Source organism: Ornithorhynchus anatinus, chromosome 5, assembly GCF_004115215.2.
Source record: "Ornithorhynchus anatinus isolate Pmale09 chromosome 5, mOrnAna1.pri.v4, whole genome shotgun sequence".
In the NCBI taxonomy this organism is placed as follows: Eukaryota; Metazoa; Chordata; class Mammalia; order Monotremata; family Ornithorhynchidae; genus Ornithorhynchus; species Ornithorhynchus anatinus.
The window spans coordinates 46,225,991-46,241,731 of NC_041732.1; the positions used below are offsets into that span (position 1 = coordinate 46,225,991).

Genomic DNA, 15,741 nt, shown 5'->3' on the forward strand with positions numbered 1-15,741 from the left:
TTGGAATCAAGAACCACCGGCTTCAGAAATGGGGACCATGGCACTCTACAGAAGGTGAAAAATGGCTCGGTTGGTGCCCCAGCAGGATACACCTGCTGGCAGCCGTTGACAAAACTGGGATGAAATTTTCACTGATCACTGATGCCTGCTGTTGCCTGCAAAGGTCTGACACTTCCTCACCAGGGAACTAACTGCCTTTCCCCTCTCCATTCCTCAAATGTCACCTGTGGTTGGGAGTTGGTGGTTCCATCTGTTCAGGAGGAAACGCAGCATGGCCTAGTGGAAAGAGCACGGGCCTGGGAGTCAAGGGACCTAGGATTTAATCCTGGCTTCACAACATGACTATGTGACCTTGGGCAAGTCACTTAACTTTTGCGTGCTTCAGTTCCCTCATCTGAAAAAAGGGGCTTTCCATCTGTTAAATGAACCCTACACAGGTCATGGACTGTGACCAATCCTATTAGACTGTATCTATTCTAGCGCTTAGTACAGTGCCTGTCACATGGTAAGTGCTTAACAAATTCCATTTAAAAAAAAAAGGCACTGCCCTAGGGAATGTCAGGCAAGGACTGACTGCAAGGGGAAAGAGGGAAGTGAGAGGCCTCCTGGTTCTTTTTCCGGTAGGAGAGTTTCTACTCATGGCTGGAACCCATCCATTGGACATGCCCAACTTCTCTTCCACGAGTTCTGGTGGAGTTTGGGTTTTGAGGCAAGGTCACCTGGAGATCAGGGAGAACATAGGGAGTCTGAACAAAGATGGTGCTGAATTCTCCCCCTGCCTCAAACACTGAGGGTGATATTTCCCCTATCCTCCGCTACCAAAAGAGATGGATGAAGATAAAACTGGCCAAGAGCCGCCCAGATTTTGAATGCGAAAGCACCCAAGGAGAATCCCTTGGGCAGGATAGAATCCCCGATCCAATCAGCTGATAGAAGGGGGTAAAGCTTGCTGGCCTTCTCCGTGTGGCTTGACGGAAAGAGCACAGGCTTGGGAGTCAGAGAACATGGGTTCTAATCCTGGCTCTGCCACTTGTCTGCTGTGTGACCTTGGGCAAGCCATTTAACTTCTCTGGGCCTCAGTTACCTCATCTGTAAAACGGGTATTAAGACTGTGAGCCCCATGTGGGACAACCTGATTACCTTGTATCTATCCCAGCACTTAGAACAGGGTGTGATGCATAGTAAGCACTTAACAAACACCATAATTATTATTAATAATTATTCATTCAATCTTATTTATTGAGCGCTTCCCACCATACTAAGCACTTGGGAGCGTACAATATAACAAGAAGCAGACACATTTCCTACCCACAATGAGCTTACAGACTAGAGAAGGAGGATCCCAAAGTAAAGGGGGATCAGGGGAAGAGGAGTCATCACTAGTCACAGTCATCTACCCCAGGCTCTTCCTCCAACTTCCTGAACCATTTTGATCCCTTTCTCACATTCCTTCTTTCTCCCACTCTACAATGATCCTTGGGGACTTCACTATCCATATGGTTGTTACTGACGACTCTTCCGCTATTTGCTTCCTCTCACTTATCAACTCAACCAACCTCCTGTGCTACCCCACCTCACCCACTCAGGCACACACTTGATCTCATCATCTCTTGTCACTGTACAAACGCTACCTTTACCAACTCTGAAATCCCTCTATCAGACCACAACCTCCTCACCTGACTTCTCTCCCACACACCCCCGCCCCACAAATCTGTCCTGTTCCCCCCCGAGAGACTTCCTGTCTTTTAACCCCCTCCAACATTCCAACTTTCTAGTCATCATGGACTCCATACCCAACTACCATCTCTTGATGCCCTCAACACCACCCTTTCCATTGACCTTAACTCACTCTCTCCTCTTTTCCTCCACTGATCTCATACTACTAATCCACAGTCCCGGATTCCCTCCGCAGTCCACTTCCTCTGCTCCCGTGCACAAGCTGTGGAGCACAACTTGTAGAAATCCAGACCCTGCACATTTCAAATTCATCTTCGCCTAGGCATTACCCTCATCTCTCTCTTTCAACCCACATATTCAATCTCTCAGCAAATCCTGTCCGTTTTACCTTCACAACATAGCTAAAATCTGCCCTTCCCTCTCTGTCTATGCTGCTACTATGCTGATCCAAGCACTTATCATATGCTGCCTTGACTTACTGCATCAGCCTCCTCGCCAACTTCCCTGCCTCCCATCTCTCCCCACTCCAGTCCATACTTGACGCTGCTGCATGAATCATTTTTCTAAAAAAAAAAATTCATTCCACATCTCCCCACTCCTCAAGAACTTCTAGTTATTGCCCACCCACCTCTGCATCAAACAGAAACTCCTTCCCATTGGCTCTAAATCACTCAATTACCTTTCCCCCTCCTACTTTACCTCACGGATTTCCTACTACAACCCAGCCCACAAATTTTGCCCTTTTATGACAACCTACCCACTGTAGCTCCATCTCAACTATCTCACCGTTGATCCACTTGCCCTCATCTTCCTTCTGGCCTGGAACTCCCTCCCCCTTTATATAAGACAGACCACCACTCTTCCCACTTTCAAAGCCTTATTCAAATCACGTCTCTTCCAAAAGGACTTCCTCAACTAAGCCCTCATTTTCCCCACTCCCCCCTTCTGTACTTGGATCAGTACCATTTAATCGCTTGCTATTCACCCCACCCTCAGTCCCACAGCACTTAAGTACCTATCATCGGTCATTTATTTCAATGTTTGTTTGAGGATAGGGACCGGGTCTACCAACTCTATTTTTTTGTACTCTCTCAAATGATTACTTCAGTGCTCTGCACAGAGTAGGTGCTCAATAAATACTACCGATTGACTTCCCCAGTTCCTCCTGAAACCTCCAGCCTCCAACACGACAGCGGCAGTGTGGGTCAGAACAGCCTTGGGTCCCAGAGTTGGTTACAACGTGAAAACCTTGGGACCTACCAGAAGAGGCAGAGAGGTGGTCTAACATAGACGGGCAGGGACAGGACTTAGGAGTATGACCTGGTTTGGGCTCCAGGTCCTCCCTGCTCATCCCAACCCTCACCTGAAAGCCAGGCTAGGGGAAGCCCAGGCCAAACCTCCCTGCGAGGCAGCTTCAAAAGCCACCCGGGCAATGCTGGGCCCTTGAGAGGTCAGAGATCAGGCTGGTGCTGAAGAGCTGCCAAACCATAAAGGTCCATCTCCCTAGGGGGATGGGTCCTTACCACGCTGCTGGGAAAACGATGTTCAAGCTCCACGGGACGGATGGTGACCGAGAGCAGTTGCCCCCCAGCAGGAAGCCAATTCCGTTACTGCCCCTCTGGTCTCTGGGGAGGCAGTCCCACCCTGCCTGGAGGGTTGGGGAGCAGGGGTAGGAAGGAGGTCCTGACAATACTGCCAATGGAAACAGCATGACCTCGCGGATAGAGCACAGTCCAGGGAATCAGAAGGACTTGGATTCTAGTTCCGGCTCCGCCACTTGTCTGTTGGGTGACCTTTGGCAAGTCACTTAACTTCTCTGGGCCTCGGTTCCCTCACCTGTAGAATGGAGATAAAGACTGCGAGCCCGACGTAGGACAGGGACCGTGTCCAACCCGATCAGCTTGTATATACCCCGGCGCTTAGCACAGTGCGTGATACATAGGAATTGCAAAACAAATACCATGACAAAACAGCCCTATCCAAGGGCCCAGAGAAAAGGGCTTTGGGCCTTCCTCCAACATTCATTCAATCGTATTTATTGACCGCTTACTGTGTGCAGAGCACCGTATTACGCGCCCAACATGCCCCTGGAGGGCCGGAGACTGGAGAGAGTCTTTCCCTGGTCAACAGAGTCAGAAGCGGAGTACATCCTTCCCGCCTCCATCCCCCAACCCAGAAGCCTAGGGTCGGACCCAAAGACGATGCCCGTCCGCTCAACTGCCGCTGCCCAGGCGGTGCCCGCTGGAGACCGTGGAGCTTAATCCGCTGGGAGATGTTGGGCACCCACGGGCCTCCGACCTTAGTACAGTGTCCGGTACATGGGAATCGCAAAACAAATACCGTGAAAAAACAGCCCTATCCCAGGGCCCGGGGCAAAGGGCTTTGGGCCACGGTGGGCTGGGGCTGGTCTCTCCCCCTTGACCTCCGGAGCTCTGAGCCTCTGCTTCTCTCAGTCATTCATTCAATAGTATTTATTGAGCACTTACTATGTGCAGCGCACTGTACTAAGCGGTTGGAAGGCACAAATGGGTAACAGATAGAGACAATCCCTGCCCTTGGACGGGCTTACAGAAGCAGCGTGGCTCAGTGGAAAGAGCCTGGTCTTCGAAGTCAGAGGTCACGGGTTCGACTCCCGGCTCTGCCACTCGTCGGCTGTGTGACCGTGGGCAAGTCACTTGACTTCTCTGGGCCTCAGTCACCTCATCTGTAAAATGGGGATTACCTGTGAGCCTCCCGTGGGACAACCTGATGACCCTGTATCTCCCCCAGCGCTTAAAACAGTGCTCCGCACCTAGTAAGCACTTCACAAACGCCAACATTATTAATCCCCGGGCCCTTGTCTCTCCGCCCTCCGTCCCTCCCCTCCCGCCGCAGGCAAGAAGAACTCCATCCTCCTGCACAAGGTCCAGCACGACCTCAACTCGGGGGTCTTCAACTACCAGGAGAACGAGATCATCCAGCAGATCGTGCAGCACGACCGGGAGATGGCTCACTGCGCGCACAACGTGCAGGCCGCCGCCGCCGCCGCCGCCGCGGCCGCCGCCGCCGCCGCCGCCGCCGCGTCCAGCCCGACCCCGGTCATCTGGACGCCGCTGATCCAGGCCCCGCTGCAGGCCGCCGCCGCCACCACTTCGGTGGCCATCGCCCTCACCCATCACCCGCGGCTCCCCGCGGCCATCTTCAGGCCCCCGGGGCCGCCAGGGGGCGCCGCCGCCTCCGCGGGGTCGGGAGGGGGCGCTGCCGCCGCCGCGGGGCCGGCAGGGGGCGCTGCCGCGCCGGCGCCGGGCCCCAGCCAGACCCCGCGGCCCCTAAGGAGGCTGCAGTCGTGGCTGCCGTCGGGGGCCCCGTCGGCGCTGGGTTCCCCGGCCAGCGGCAGCCCGTCGCAGCTGCACACCCCCGGCGCCGACACGCCCTCGTCCTCGTCCTTCCACATCCAGCAGCTGGCCGGCTTCTCCGCCCAGTTCCACCAGGCGGGCCCGGCCGGGTCCCCCTCGCCCCCGGGGCCCGCCCCGTCGCCCGGCGGCTTCGGCCAGGCGCAGGCGGCCCCGGACTCGCCGGGGGGGGCGCTGGCCCCGCTGCGGGCCGCGGCCCGCTCCCCGCCCCCGGGACCGCCGCTAGGGGGCGGGCTGGACCACCTCCTGGCCGCCGCCGGCTCCCCGCCGTCGGGGCGGAGCGCTCGGGGCCCGCCGGCGGCGGGGGGCTCCCCGGCGGGGGCCGGGGGCTGCGCGGCGGGGACCGGGACCGGGGGCTCCCCGGCGGGGGCCGGCCCCGGGGGCTCCCCGCCGGCGCGGCCCTTGCCCCCACCAAGTGCATTAGCGACTCTGCCGGGGCCCCCGCGGGAGAGGCCGCCTTTCTCCTGCGCCTCCCCGCTGCCGCCGCCAGGGGGCGCCTCGCCCGGCTCCAGCCCGTCGGGGCTCAGCCCGGCCCGGACTCTGCCGTGCGCCCCGTCGGGGCCGCAGCCCAAGCCGCCCAAACCGCAGCCCGGCCCGGGCCCCCTCCTCGTCCTGGCCCCGGCCTCCGGCGCGCAGCCCCCGCAGCGGCGCAGCACCCCGCCCCCGGCGCTGCCCCCCGGCCGCCTGACCCGGGACCTCAAGCCCCTCTCCGCCTCGCAGCCGGTCCTGCCGCAGGACGCGGGGGCCGCGCCGCGCCGCGCCTCCCCGCGGGGCTCCGGGGACCCCCTGGCCGCCCTCCCCGGCGCCGGCGGGGGACTCGGACTCCCGGGCCGAGGCTGCGGCTCCCTCCCGCCGCCGGCGCCCAGGGCCCGGGGGGCTCTGCCCCGCCAGATGTCCTCAGGTTCCCTGCCCCCCGGGCCCGCCCTGCCCAGGAAGGAGCCGTCGGGGGAGCCCGAGCCCGGCCGCTCCAAACTGCCCTCCAATTTGTGACGATGCCCCGGACCCTTCGGTTCGGGCCCCGCCTCGACTGGGAGGAGACGCCCTGTCCTTTCTTCCCTGCCTTCCCGGTCCGGCCCCCCCACCTCAGCCCCTCCCGGCCTCCAGGTTTAACTGTGATTAGGAATAACGACAGTTATAAGCATCATCATCGTCATCATAAAAAAAGCAGATAACCAGGTATTCTTAGAACTCTAGGCTTTTGGTCACCTGATTTTGTAGACGATTTTAATACTAGGAGGCAGGGGCCGGTGAGGCGGGGGAGGCCGGGCAGGGCCGGTCGGCCACAGACTCCTCCCGGGGGGCTCGACCCCGGCCGCGCTTACTTCCAGGAGCCCGGGCCCCGACGTGTTGCCGGGCCCGCTCACCCACCGGGAGGGGGGAGAGGGTCTCCCTCGGTGGATGCTGACTGACAGAGAGTGGGGTCGGCTAGGACCCTCTGGACGCCCCCGCCCGGCTGGCCCCCCGGGAGACTGAGCCTCCTGCTCTTTGGGCCGAGGAGTGGGCCCAGGACTCCCCCTCCAGTGTCGGAGGGCAAGATGGGCCCGAAGAAGACGGGGCGAGAGCGTTAGGAAGTGTGGCCTGGGACCGGTCCGGCCCGCCCTGGTTCCTAGGCGTCGGCGGAGGCAGAGTTGGGGGTGAGCTGGGCACCCCCTGCCCCGGACTGTGAGCGGCCCCGGGCGGGGCCCCCCGAAGAGGAGGACTAAGGGAAAGAGAAGACGGCAGACCTCCTCTCCGCCAAGGCTTTGTCAAAATGGGGGAGGAGAGGTGGGCGGTGGGGCAGAGGCACGCCAGCAGGCCTGGCCCGAGGACCCCAGAGCCCTCTGGATCTGGGAACCCGGGGCTGGCCTCTTCCAGAGAAGCCAATGAACAGCCCTCTGCCCCCCCGCCACCTAGCTCTCCCTGCCCCAGAGAACCTCTTGCTGCTCGGACTCACCAGCAATAAAACTGATCCCAAAGCGGAGGAGGCCGTTTCATTGGCTGAGCACCCTGGCCTCCAACACGCAGTGTGTACCTTCCTGCCACCGTGGGGTGTGCAGTGAGAGAGACTAAGAGGGCGGTTGGGCCCTGGGGGACACAGAGGCCCCGGGAGACTTTGAACCCTCTGGCTCCCTAGGGGTTCTGGGGGGGGGGGGGGGGGCGGGGAGTGAGGCAATAAGGCCTGGCTCCCGCACGGAGCAACCACCCGTGCAGCCAGGTAAGCGGAGGTCTTGAGCGAAGAGACCACCTCACTGGCCACCTCACTGGCCACCTCACTGTGAAAGGGCCTAGAGCTCATCTGGGGGATCCTCTAGGCCCTCCCACCCACCCGAGGCCCCAAGTCCGTCCTCTTGCTCGGCCATCTTCTCCCCCTGCTCGGTGAAGGTAACGGAAACAGCTTCGTCACACATCCTGCTCTGGCCCCTTCCTTCCTTTCGAGGCCCTCCTTCCTCCCTCCCCCTGTCCTGGCCCTTCCCTCCCTCTTCATTCCTCCTCTCATTTCTGGCTCTCCCACTCCCCTCCCCCCCATCGCCCCTCCCCACCCCCGCAACTCTGGGTTTAGGATCTCAGTCGGCCTGGGGAATTGGGAAATGTGTTGAAGTGCTAGCACTTCAGAAGGCTTTGGGAGACTCGCATCTAAGATGGGACCAACCTTGGTCTTTCTGAAAGGGGCAAGATCCCTAGACTAGTCATTTTCTACTACAATATGGCAATACGGACATATGTATATGTGTATATGTAGCCATGTATAGCAGTGTGTAGACATACGTACATACATACACACATTCATAGATATTCTACTTTTGAATAGAAGCATCAGGGCTGACTCTCATCCAGGAACCTGGCAACTTATGAGCAGGGATATAACCTGTCCCTTGCTGACCACCCCTGGACATAACCTCAGCCTGTGTCGAGGAGCAGGGCCTGGGCCGCAGAGGGTGGTGCTAAAAGTGACAGAGACTTTCAAACAGGAACGTAAGCAGCGGTCACACCCATAGTGACTGGGGGGGGGGTGGTAGAAGGGGGGTAGAAGGGGGGCAGTGGGAGGGTGCCGATGGTGGTGTTGGGGTGACCGGGGGAAGTGGCGGGGGGGGGGGGGGCTGTCAGGGTGGTGTTGGGATGACGGATGGGAGCGGGATGAGCAGCAGTAAGAGGGTGCTGTGAGAGAGGGAGATAAGGAAATAGGCAAGGGGCTACTCAGGCTGGACTTAGAGTTTGACCTGTGGGCACTTTTCGATCTTCTTGGTTCTCATCCAACTTGCTTTGATGGCGCAACCAGATGGGTGACCAGCAGCCCCTGAAGAAGGCATCCCCTGGGTCTACAGCCCAGACTTCGGGCAGAGTAAAATGAGGGAGGTGGGGCTGCCACCTGACCCCACATAGAAAAGGACTACAGTGCCTGGCACACAGTAAGCGCTTAATAAATACCATTTAAAAAAAAAAAAGGACACCGCCTTCCACCATTCTTGTTGTCTGCCCCTATCCTCGCTTCCCCCATTGCCCCAGAATGGTCATTCTGGGACTTTCGATTTTACTGGAGGGGAGTTCCAGCCAGATATGCTTGATTCTAGCACTGCCAGATGGAGGGAAGAGGTCCTGGAGGCTGTTCAGCTACCTACCTCTCCCTGGCTCCGGTGCAGTGTGGAGACTATCAGGAGGGAGCTCCTTTTCCACCCGCTCCATCCCCTGGCTGCTCTTTCTTTACTCGTGCCTCATTGCAGGGCCTAGGATTTGAGTGACGGAAGCTGAGGTAGGTTGGAAACTGGAAGAGAAGGGGGAGGTATAGAGGTCCTAAGGTTGAACTTCGACATCCCTCTAGCCCATCCCCAAACAGGACCAAAACTTTCCCACCCTCACTTCTCCCACTCTCTGTGCCCCAAGCTCTTGGAGTGTTAGACCCCGCTGGGCGATGCGCTTCCAATTTTGGGTTCTTTTCTGTGGAGACCAAGGCCAACAGGAAGCCTGCCTTCCTGCTCTCCTGCTCTCCTGCCATCCCACTCTTCCGACCCCCTGAATTAGTGCCAGGGCCAGAACTCAGTTTGGTTTATCTAGGCCCCAAATCCTGCTCCCTCAGGAAACACATCCTGCCCCTTCAGATGGGTAGCCTGCCCCCCTTCCCCACCCGGCCCCCACCTTGGAGCTAGCTCTGGGGAAGGCAAGGAGGAAAAGGAAGCCTGCCCCCATCCCTTGGTGCCATGACTCCAGACCTGGGCCCATTCTTCTTCTCCACCTCGGAGACTGGGTCCCCCCTGGTCCGAGCCCTTGCCCTCCCCAGCCAGCCGGACTTCACTGCTGTGGGACCGGAGCAAGGCCCAACTGTCCCAGGGCTGGCGGTGTTGGGAGGGGACATACAGGTGAGGAGGCCCAGAGGCGAGTGGGTTGGAGCAAGCCCCAGTGGAAATCCCGCTTCCGCGTGGGCATGACCCGGAGGACTGCGGGCTCTGTCAGACCCAGAGGAGCAGAGCGAGAGCTGCAGGGCACCACTGAAGGAATTGACCCATTCCAGGGGAAGACTTAGGGCTCAGGACTCTCCCCCCAATCATCGATTCATCAATCAATCACATTTATTGAGTGCTTACTGTGTGCAGAGTACTGTACTAAGCGCTTGGGGGAGTACAATATAACATAGTTGGTGAACATGTTCCCTGACGACAATGAGTTGACAGTCTAAAGGGGGAGATAAACATGAATATAAATAAATAAATGATGGTTATGTATATGTGTTGTGGGGCTGAGGGAGAGGTGAATAAAAAGAATGCAAATACAAGTACATGGGTGATGCAGAAGGGAGAGGGAGAAAAGAAAATGAGGGCTTAGACAGTGAAGGCCTCTTGGAGGAGATGTGCCTTCAGTAAGGCTTTGAAGGGGGTGAGAGTGATCTTCTGTTGGATACGAAGGGGGAGGGCGTTCTTGGCTTTCCCGCTGGCTCAGGCGGAGGAGGCAGGTGTGGATGAGAATTCATCAGCATAAGTGATGGAAAGCAAATTGAATTTTCCAACGTTCCTCTGCTTTCCAACATTGATCTCCTGGGGGTGGAGGGGCTGAGGGGGTGAGCATGTCCAGGGCTTCTGAAACCAGGTGGAGCTGAGGGTTGGATTACGTCTCTTTAACCTGGGTGAGTCTCCCAGACCCCACCCCACTGGGCCACCTTTGCCTAGTCCCTGGCCCACCCCATGTGACTGGTTCTCTCTGCAGAGCTGCTGCCCTGCCCGTATCTCCCGCTTCAACTGCCTTCCCTGTAGAAGTTGGCCTGTAGTGGAGAGGAGAAAGGAGGAGTCACACCTGGGCCCTTTAGATGGATTCTGCCTGCATCTTGAGCAGCGGGGACCAGGGCAGATTCCAGCTGGGGCAGCAGTGAGGGTCGCTTACATCCCCCTTCTCTCCTCCTTCCCCTACTCGCCTCCAGCCAGCTTGAGTGTTTGCGGGTGAGTGGGGCCATCTGAGTCCTCACGACAGATGGACCCCGCCTCTATCACCCTCACATGTCTTCTCGTGCGCTCTCTTTCCTTTGTCTCTCTCACTTTTTCTGAGGCACAGAAATAGGCTCTGAGCCTCAGTGTGAGCATCTCTGGTCTCTTGGGGTGAGGTTTTCGGCCCTGAGGTAGCAGGGGCCCGAGATGTTGGGCCCAGAGCCAGGGGCTGACAGCTCCCCGAGGACTCTGAGCCCGGTGTTGGGTAGGGATTGTCTCTATCTGTTGCCGAATTGTACTTTCCAAGCGCTTAGTACAGTGCTCTGCACACCGTAAGCGCTCAATGAATACGATTGAATGAATAAATGATTGACTCCAAGCCTGGGAGAGGAAACGGTCCCCAGTAGAGGCTGCTCCAGATTAAAAAAAAAAATGGCCTAGAAGCTTCAGGGAGCAGACCATGGCTGCAGAGCATTCCCTCGACAAACCCCAGACCTGAGCTTCTCAGCTTGTCCAGGTGCCCTTTTCTGCCTGCTCCTCCAGTGGACATTTTGGCCTCCTCTTTCTCCTGGATTCTCGGGTTGGGGGCTTATGGGGATGGTTGCTCTGGGTGGGTTTTAGGTGCACTTCTCCTTCAGCTGTGCCAACCCACCTCTGCTATGGGAACCCTCATCCCAAGCTGCGACTTGTAGGGGGGGAGTGTGGAGTTATTAGGGATCCAATGCAGGCTGAGCCTCACTCCTGCCAGCCCGGAATTGGGGTCAACAGGGCATTGGGCATCGCAGTGTGGTGGTACTAACGGGGCAAAGGCCCCTGCTTGGTTTTCTCCATGCTGGAGGCTGGGGCAGAGGCCCTGGGAGATTCTGAAGGCCCCACTCCTCCCTAGTAGAGGTTTCTTTTTAGCTGGGAAACCAAGGCCCTAACTGTATGAATGGCCCCTCATATGTATGAGGCCCCTCATAACTGTATGAATGGGGGCTTTGCTGACCCCAGGGAAAAGGAAAGCTTGGCAAGGATTATTAGGGCAACCCAAGCTCTTCAATGCCCTTTTGAAATGGGGTGAGTGAGCAGAGGTCACATCTTACTTTTCCTGTATGTCCCCAAACACTCTGCACTCAATAGGTGCCCAGTATATTGTTCTGCATATAATAGGTGTCCAATATATTGGCTCAGCACTCAGCAGGTGCCCAGTATATTTCCTGCACACAATAGGGCCAGGTATCATGTTCTGCGTACAGTAGGTGTCCAGTACAGTGCTCTTGCCACAGCACACATCCAGATAGTGCTCTGCATATAGTAGGCCTGAAGCATAGCATTCTGCAAACAGTTGGTGTCCCCTACAATGCTCTGTGGGTCCTGCTATCGACATCAGTAAAGGTGGTTACAGGAGTGGGGGTTGTGGTAATTCAGAGACAACAGTGTCCCGGGATTCTGAGAATGGGGCCCCCCCCCCGACACTGTTCCTACCTACAGAGCAGGTTCAGGCCTCTGCAAGACCAAACTGCAAACGAAGCTAACAGGCCATTGGTTTGGCTTTAAGATGTGGCGACCTTGTATAGCGGGCAATCTAGACCCGCTAGCGTCTTTTCCAAAAAACTCTGAAGCGGGAAGGAAATCGCCTTCCTCCGCTGGGACTCGGTTCAGGGTCTCCATTCACCTGGCAGGAAGCTGGGTGGAGCCAGGCTTGGGGTAGGAGCCTGCGGTCCAGAAAACTCTTCTCCCAGGTCTGGGGGCTTCCTGGGCGAAAGGGCTGGCAAAGAGCAGAGAGTCTGCAGGGCAGAAAGGGGAAGTCAAGGCTTCTCCCCCCTACCCCTGCCTGGCCTGGCTCAGCTCGGCCTGGGGAGGCCATTCAGGTCTGTGGAGGCCACCATGGTGACCGGACCCTGTGAGAGAGGCCCAAGGGGCCAGGGCAAAGTCTGGGGGACAGAGAAAATGGGGTAATGGGTTTAATTCTGTTTTCAATGAAATACAAACAAGTAGGGGTTAATTGGGCAGAGACTTCCTCCCGTTGTGACTGTTAGGCACCAAGGGGCCCGAGCCCTAGAGGACACAGCTGGACTTCCCTGCTCCCTGGACTGTCCTGAGAGTCCAGCCCAGCCCAAGGCCTGCCACGGGCCTGGTGCCCGGGGAGGGCTACAGGGGCCACTGCTCACTAGCCGCACATCGGTCTCCGCTCCCACGAGCCGCACCCCGACCAAGCGGCAGTTGCTGTTCCCCAAGGCCGGGCTGGGGGTTGGGCGCAGAGTGGCTGGACATGGAGTTGAGCTTCCCCCAGATTCCTGTGGCTTGGCTCTTCTCCAGCCCCTGGTAGAGTGTTAGCGATTTTGGAATCTTCCACTTTTAAAAGGAAAACGATTACTACGCTGTATTGTATATTTTATTTAAATAAAAAACTTTCAAATAGCCCCTCTGCCGGCTGGGTCGTTTGGTGTGCTTGGGGGGATGGGAGGGGAGGAGAGGGGTGGTAGAGGCAGGAGTGGGGCCAAGGGGCAGAGCTGCGAGGTAACTGGATAGACCTGGATGTGCTCCTAGAGTTTGGGTGGTGGCATGAGCTGGGAGTTACGGGGAATTGAGGGCATCAGCGCCTGGGCCAGGGCGACTAGAGGCAGTGGTGGAGTGGCGAAGTGCCCCAGAGCTCAGAGAGACAGATGGTTTCTTCCATCTTTACTAAGTAAAGTGCACTGATCTCGACCGCCTTTCTCTGCCACCTTTACTTTGGCCTCACTTTGTTTTCTCTGACAGAAGATTTTTTTCTGGCATCAGGAGTCAGCCAGGGGCAAACCACGTTTCCGTGAGAGTCGCAACCTCTCCTTCCCACCAACGCTCTGTCCAGTAGAAGGAGACTCGCCCACTGCCCGTGGTTTGCACCATAGCTCCCTTACCAATGAGGATCAATCAATCAGTGGTACTCAATGAATGGTGATTGGTGTGCAGACACTGTAGTAAATGCTTCGAGAAGTGCAATGCCACAGAGTTTCTAGATACAATCCTTGCCCATGAGAATCTTACAGTTTACAAGGGAAGGAGAAAGTCTGACAGGTAACTTATTCGAATCAACCAACCAATCAATGGTACTTAATGAACACCGACTGGGGTGCAGAACAGGGAGACACAGCGGCCTGGTGGGAAAAGGGATTCTAGACCGTGAGTCTGTTGAAGGGTAGGAAATGTCTCTGTTGCAGAATGGTACTTTCCAAACGCTTAGTACAGTGCTCTGCACACAGTAAGCGCTCAATAAATACGATCGAATGAATGAGGGGTCGAGAGTCCCGGCTCGGCCACTGGCTTGCTGGTTGAACTCGGGCCGGTCCCTGGACTTCTCTGGGCCTCAGTTGGTTCCCCTGTAAAATGGGGATATGCGGGGGGGCAGGGGGCTGGCAGGGGGAAGCCCCTCAGACCCCGAGGAGTTGGGCTGGACCCAGCCATCCCTGGCAGAGACCACCCTTGCCTTCCACCCGTCCTGTCCTGTGCCCACCGCCCGCAGCAGGGCTCCCGGGGGAGAGGAGGGGGTGACTCCAGGGCCGGCCAGGTCGCCGGGGATGAAGGGCAGTGAGGGCAAGGGGTGTGATTTCCCGGGGGAGGGGGCAGTGGGAACAATAATAATAATTATTACTAATAATAATAATTGTGGTATTTGTTAAGCGCTTACTATGTGCCAAGCACTGTTCCAAGCGCTGGGGTAGATACAGGGTAATCAAGTTGTCCCACGTGGGGCTCACATTTTGAATCCCCATTTAAGAGATGAGGTGACTAAGCCACAGAGAAGTTAAGTGACTTGCCCAGAGTCACACAGCTGACAAGTTCTAATCCAGGAGGCAGGATTAGAAGCCACGTCCTCTGAGTCCCAAGCCCGTGCTCTTTCCACGAAGCTACGCTGCTTCAGGATGGAAGGGGAGAACGCCCTCCCTGCCCCCGACTCAGCCGAGCGACGAGGCGGCCGTTGCCATGGTAACCGGGCCGGCGGAGTCCCCGGGCTGCCCGAGGCGAACCTGGGGCTTCCCGCGCATAGGAGGCTCCCCGGTCCCCATGGCAACCGCCTCCCGGAGGTCCCACCCCTCCTCCATCCTCCCTCCTTAGGGGACAAATCGAAAGGCCAGGCAGGACCAGACCAGACCAAACCAGATCAAACTGGACCAGACCGGATCAGACCAGGCCAGATCAGACCAGGCTGGGCCAAGACCTGACCAAACCAGATCAAACTGGACCAGACCGGACCAGACCAGGCCGGGCCAGACCAGACCATACCAGATCAAACTGGACCAGACCGGATCAGACCAGGCCAGATCAGACCAGGCTGGACCAAGACCTGACCAAACCAGATCAAACTGGACCAGACCAGACCAGACCAGGCCGGGCCAGACATGACCAAACCAGACCACACCCGACCAAACCAGAGCAGACCAGACCAGACCCCCAGAGCCCGAGAAAGACCACGGGCTTAGGAGTCAGAGGACATGGATTCTAATCCTCATTAATTCATGACTCCGCCACTTGTCTGTTGTGGGACCTTGGGGTAGCCACTGAACTTCTCTGGGCTTTAGTTACCACATCTGTAAAATGAGGATTAAAACTGTGAGCCTCACGTGGGACAACCTGATTACCCTGTATCTACCCCAGCGCTTAGAATAGTGCTTGGCAAATAGTAAGCACTTAAAGAATACCATCATTATTATTATTATTACTATTCCCCTTCCTCCCTGGATGGCCCCGGGTTGGCCCTGGGGCCAGGAGAGGACCTACTTTTCCAGCCTCGGGGCCGAGGGGGAGCAGAGGCGCAGCACCTCACAATCCTAGGGCACCTGCTCGGTGGCAGTGCAGGGGACGGGGAACTTGGCTGGTGGCCACCAGCAGCAATCTCAACCTGCCCCCTCCATTTTTCCCCTGTTCAATCGATCATTCGTATTTATTGAGCCCCTACTTTGTGCAGACCACTTGTACTAAGCATTTGGGAGCATAAAACAGAATTAGCCAACACGTTCCCTGCCCGGAACATGCTTAGAGTCTAGAGGGGGAGACAGACACTATTATGAATAAGTAATTTATAACATATAATTTAAAGATATGTATGCAAGTGCTGTGGGGTTGGAGGTGGGGTGAATATCAAATGCCCAAAGGTCACAGATCCAAGTAATAATAATAATAATGACATTGGCATTTGTTAAGCACTTACTACATGTAGAGCACTGTTCTAAGCGCTGGGGTAGAAAGAGGGAAAGCAGGTTGTCCCACGTGAGGCTCACAGTCTTAATCCCCCTTTTACAGATGAGGGAACTGAGGCACAGAGA

The 15,741-nt window shown here is 57.0% G+C and overlaps 1 protein-coding gene across 1 annotated transcript in view; it reads left to right on the forward strand.

The window, feature by feature from the left end:
* Positions 1-6,059, forward strand: part of HCN4 (hyperpolarization activated cyclic nucleotide gated potassium channel 4) — a 129,215-nt gene extending 123,156 nt beyond the window's left edge. The window contains exons 8-10 of the mRNA XM_029065935.2: positions 4,552-4,881; positions 4,939-5,376; positions 5,494-6,059. Of these exons, the coding sequence (XP_028921768.1) occupies positions 4,552-4,881; positions 4,939-5,376; positions 5,494-6,059 (1,334 nt within the window). The remainder of the gene's footprint in view (positions 1-4,551; positions 4,882-4,938; positions 5,377-5,493) is intronic.
* Positions 6,060-15,741: the final 9,682 nt, after the last annotated feature.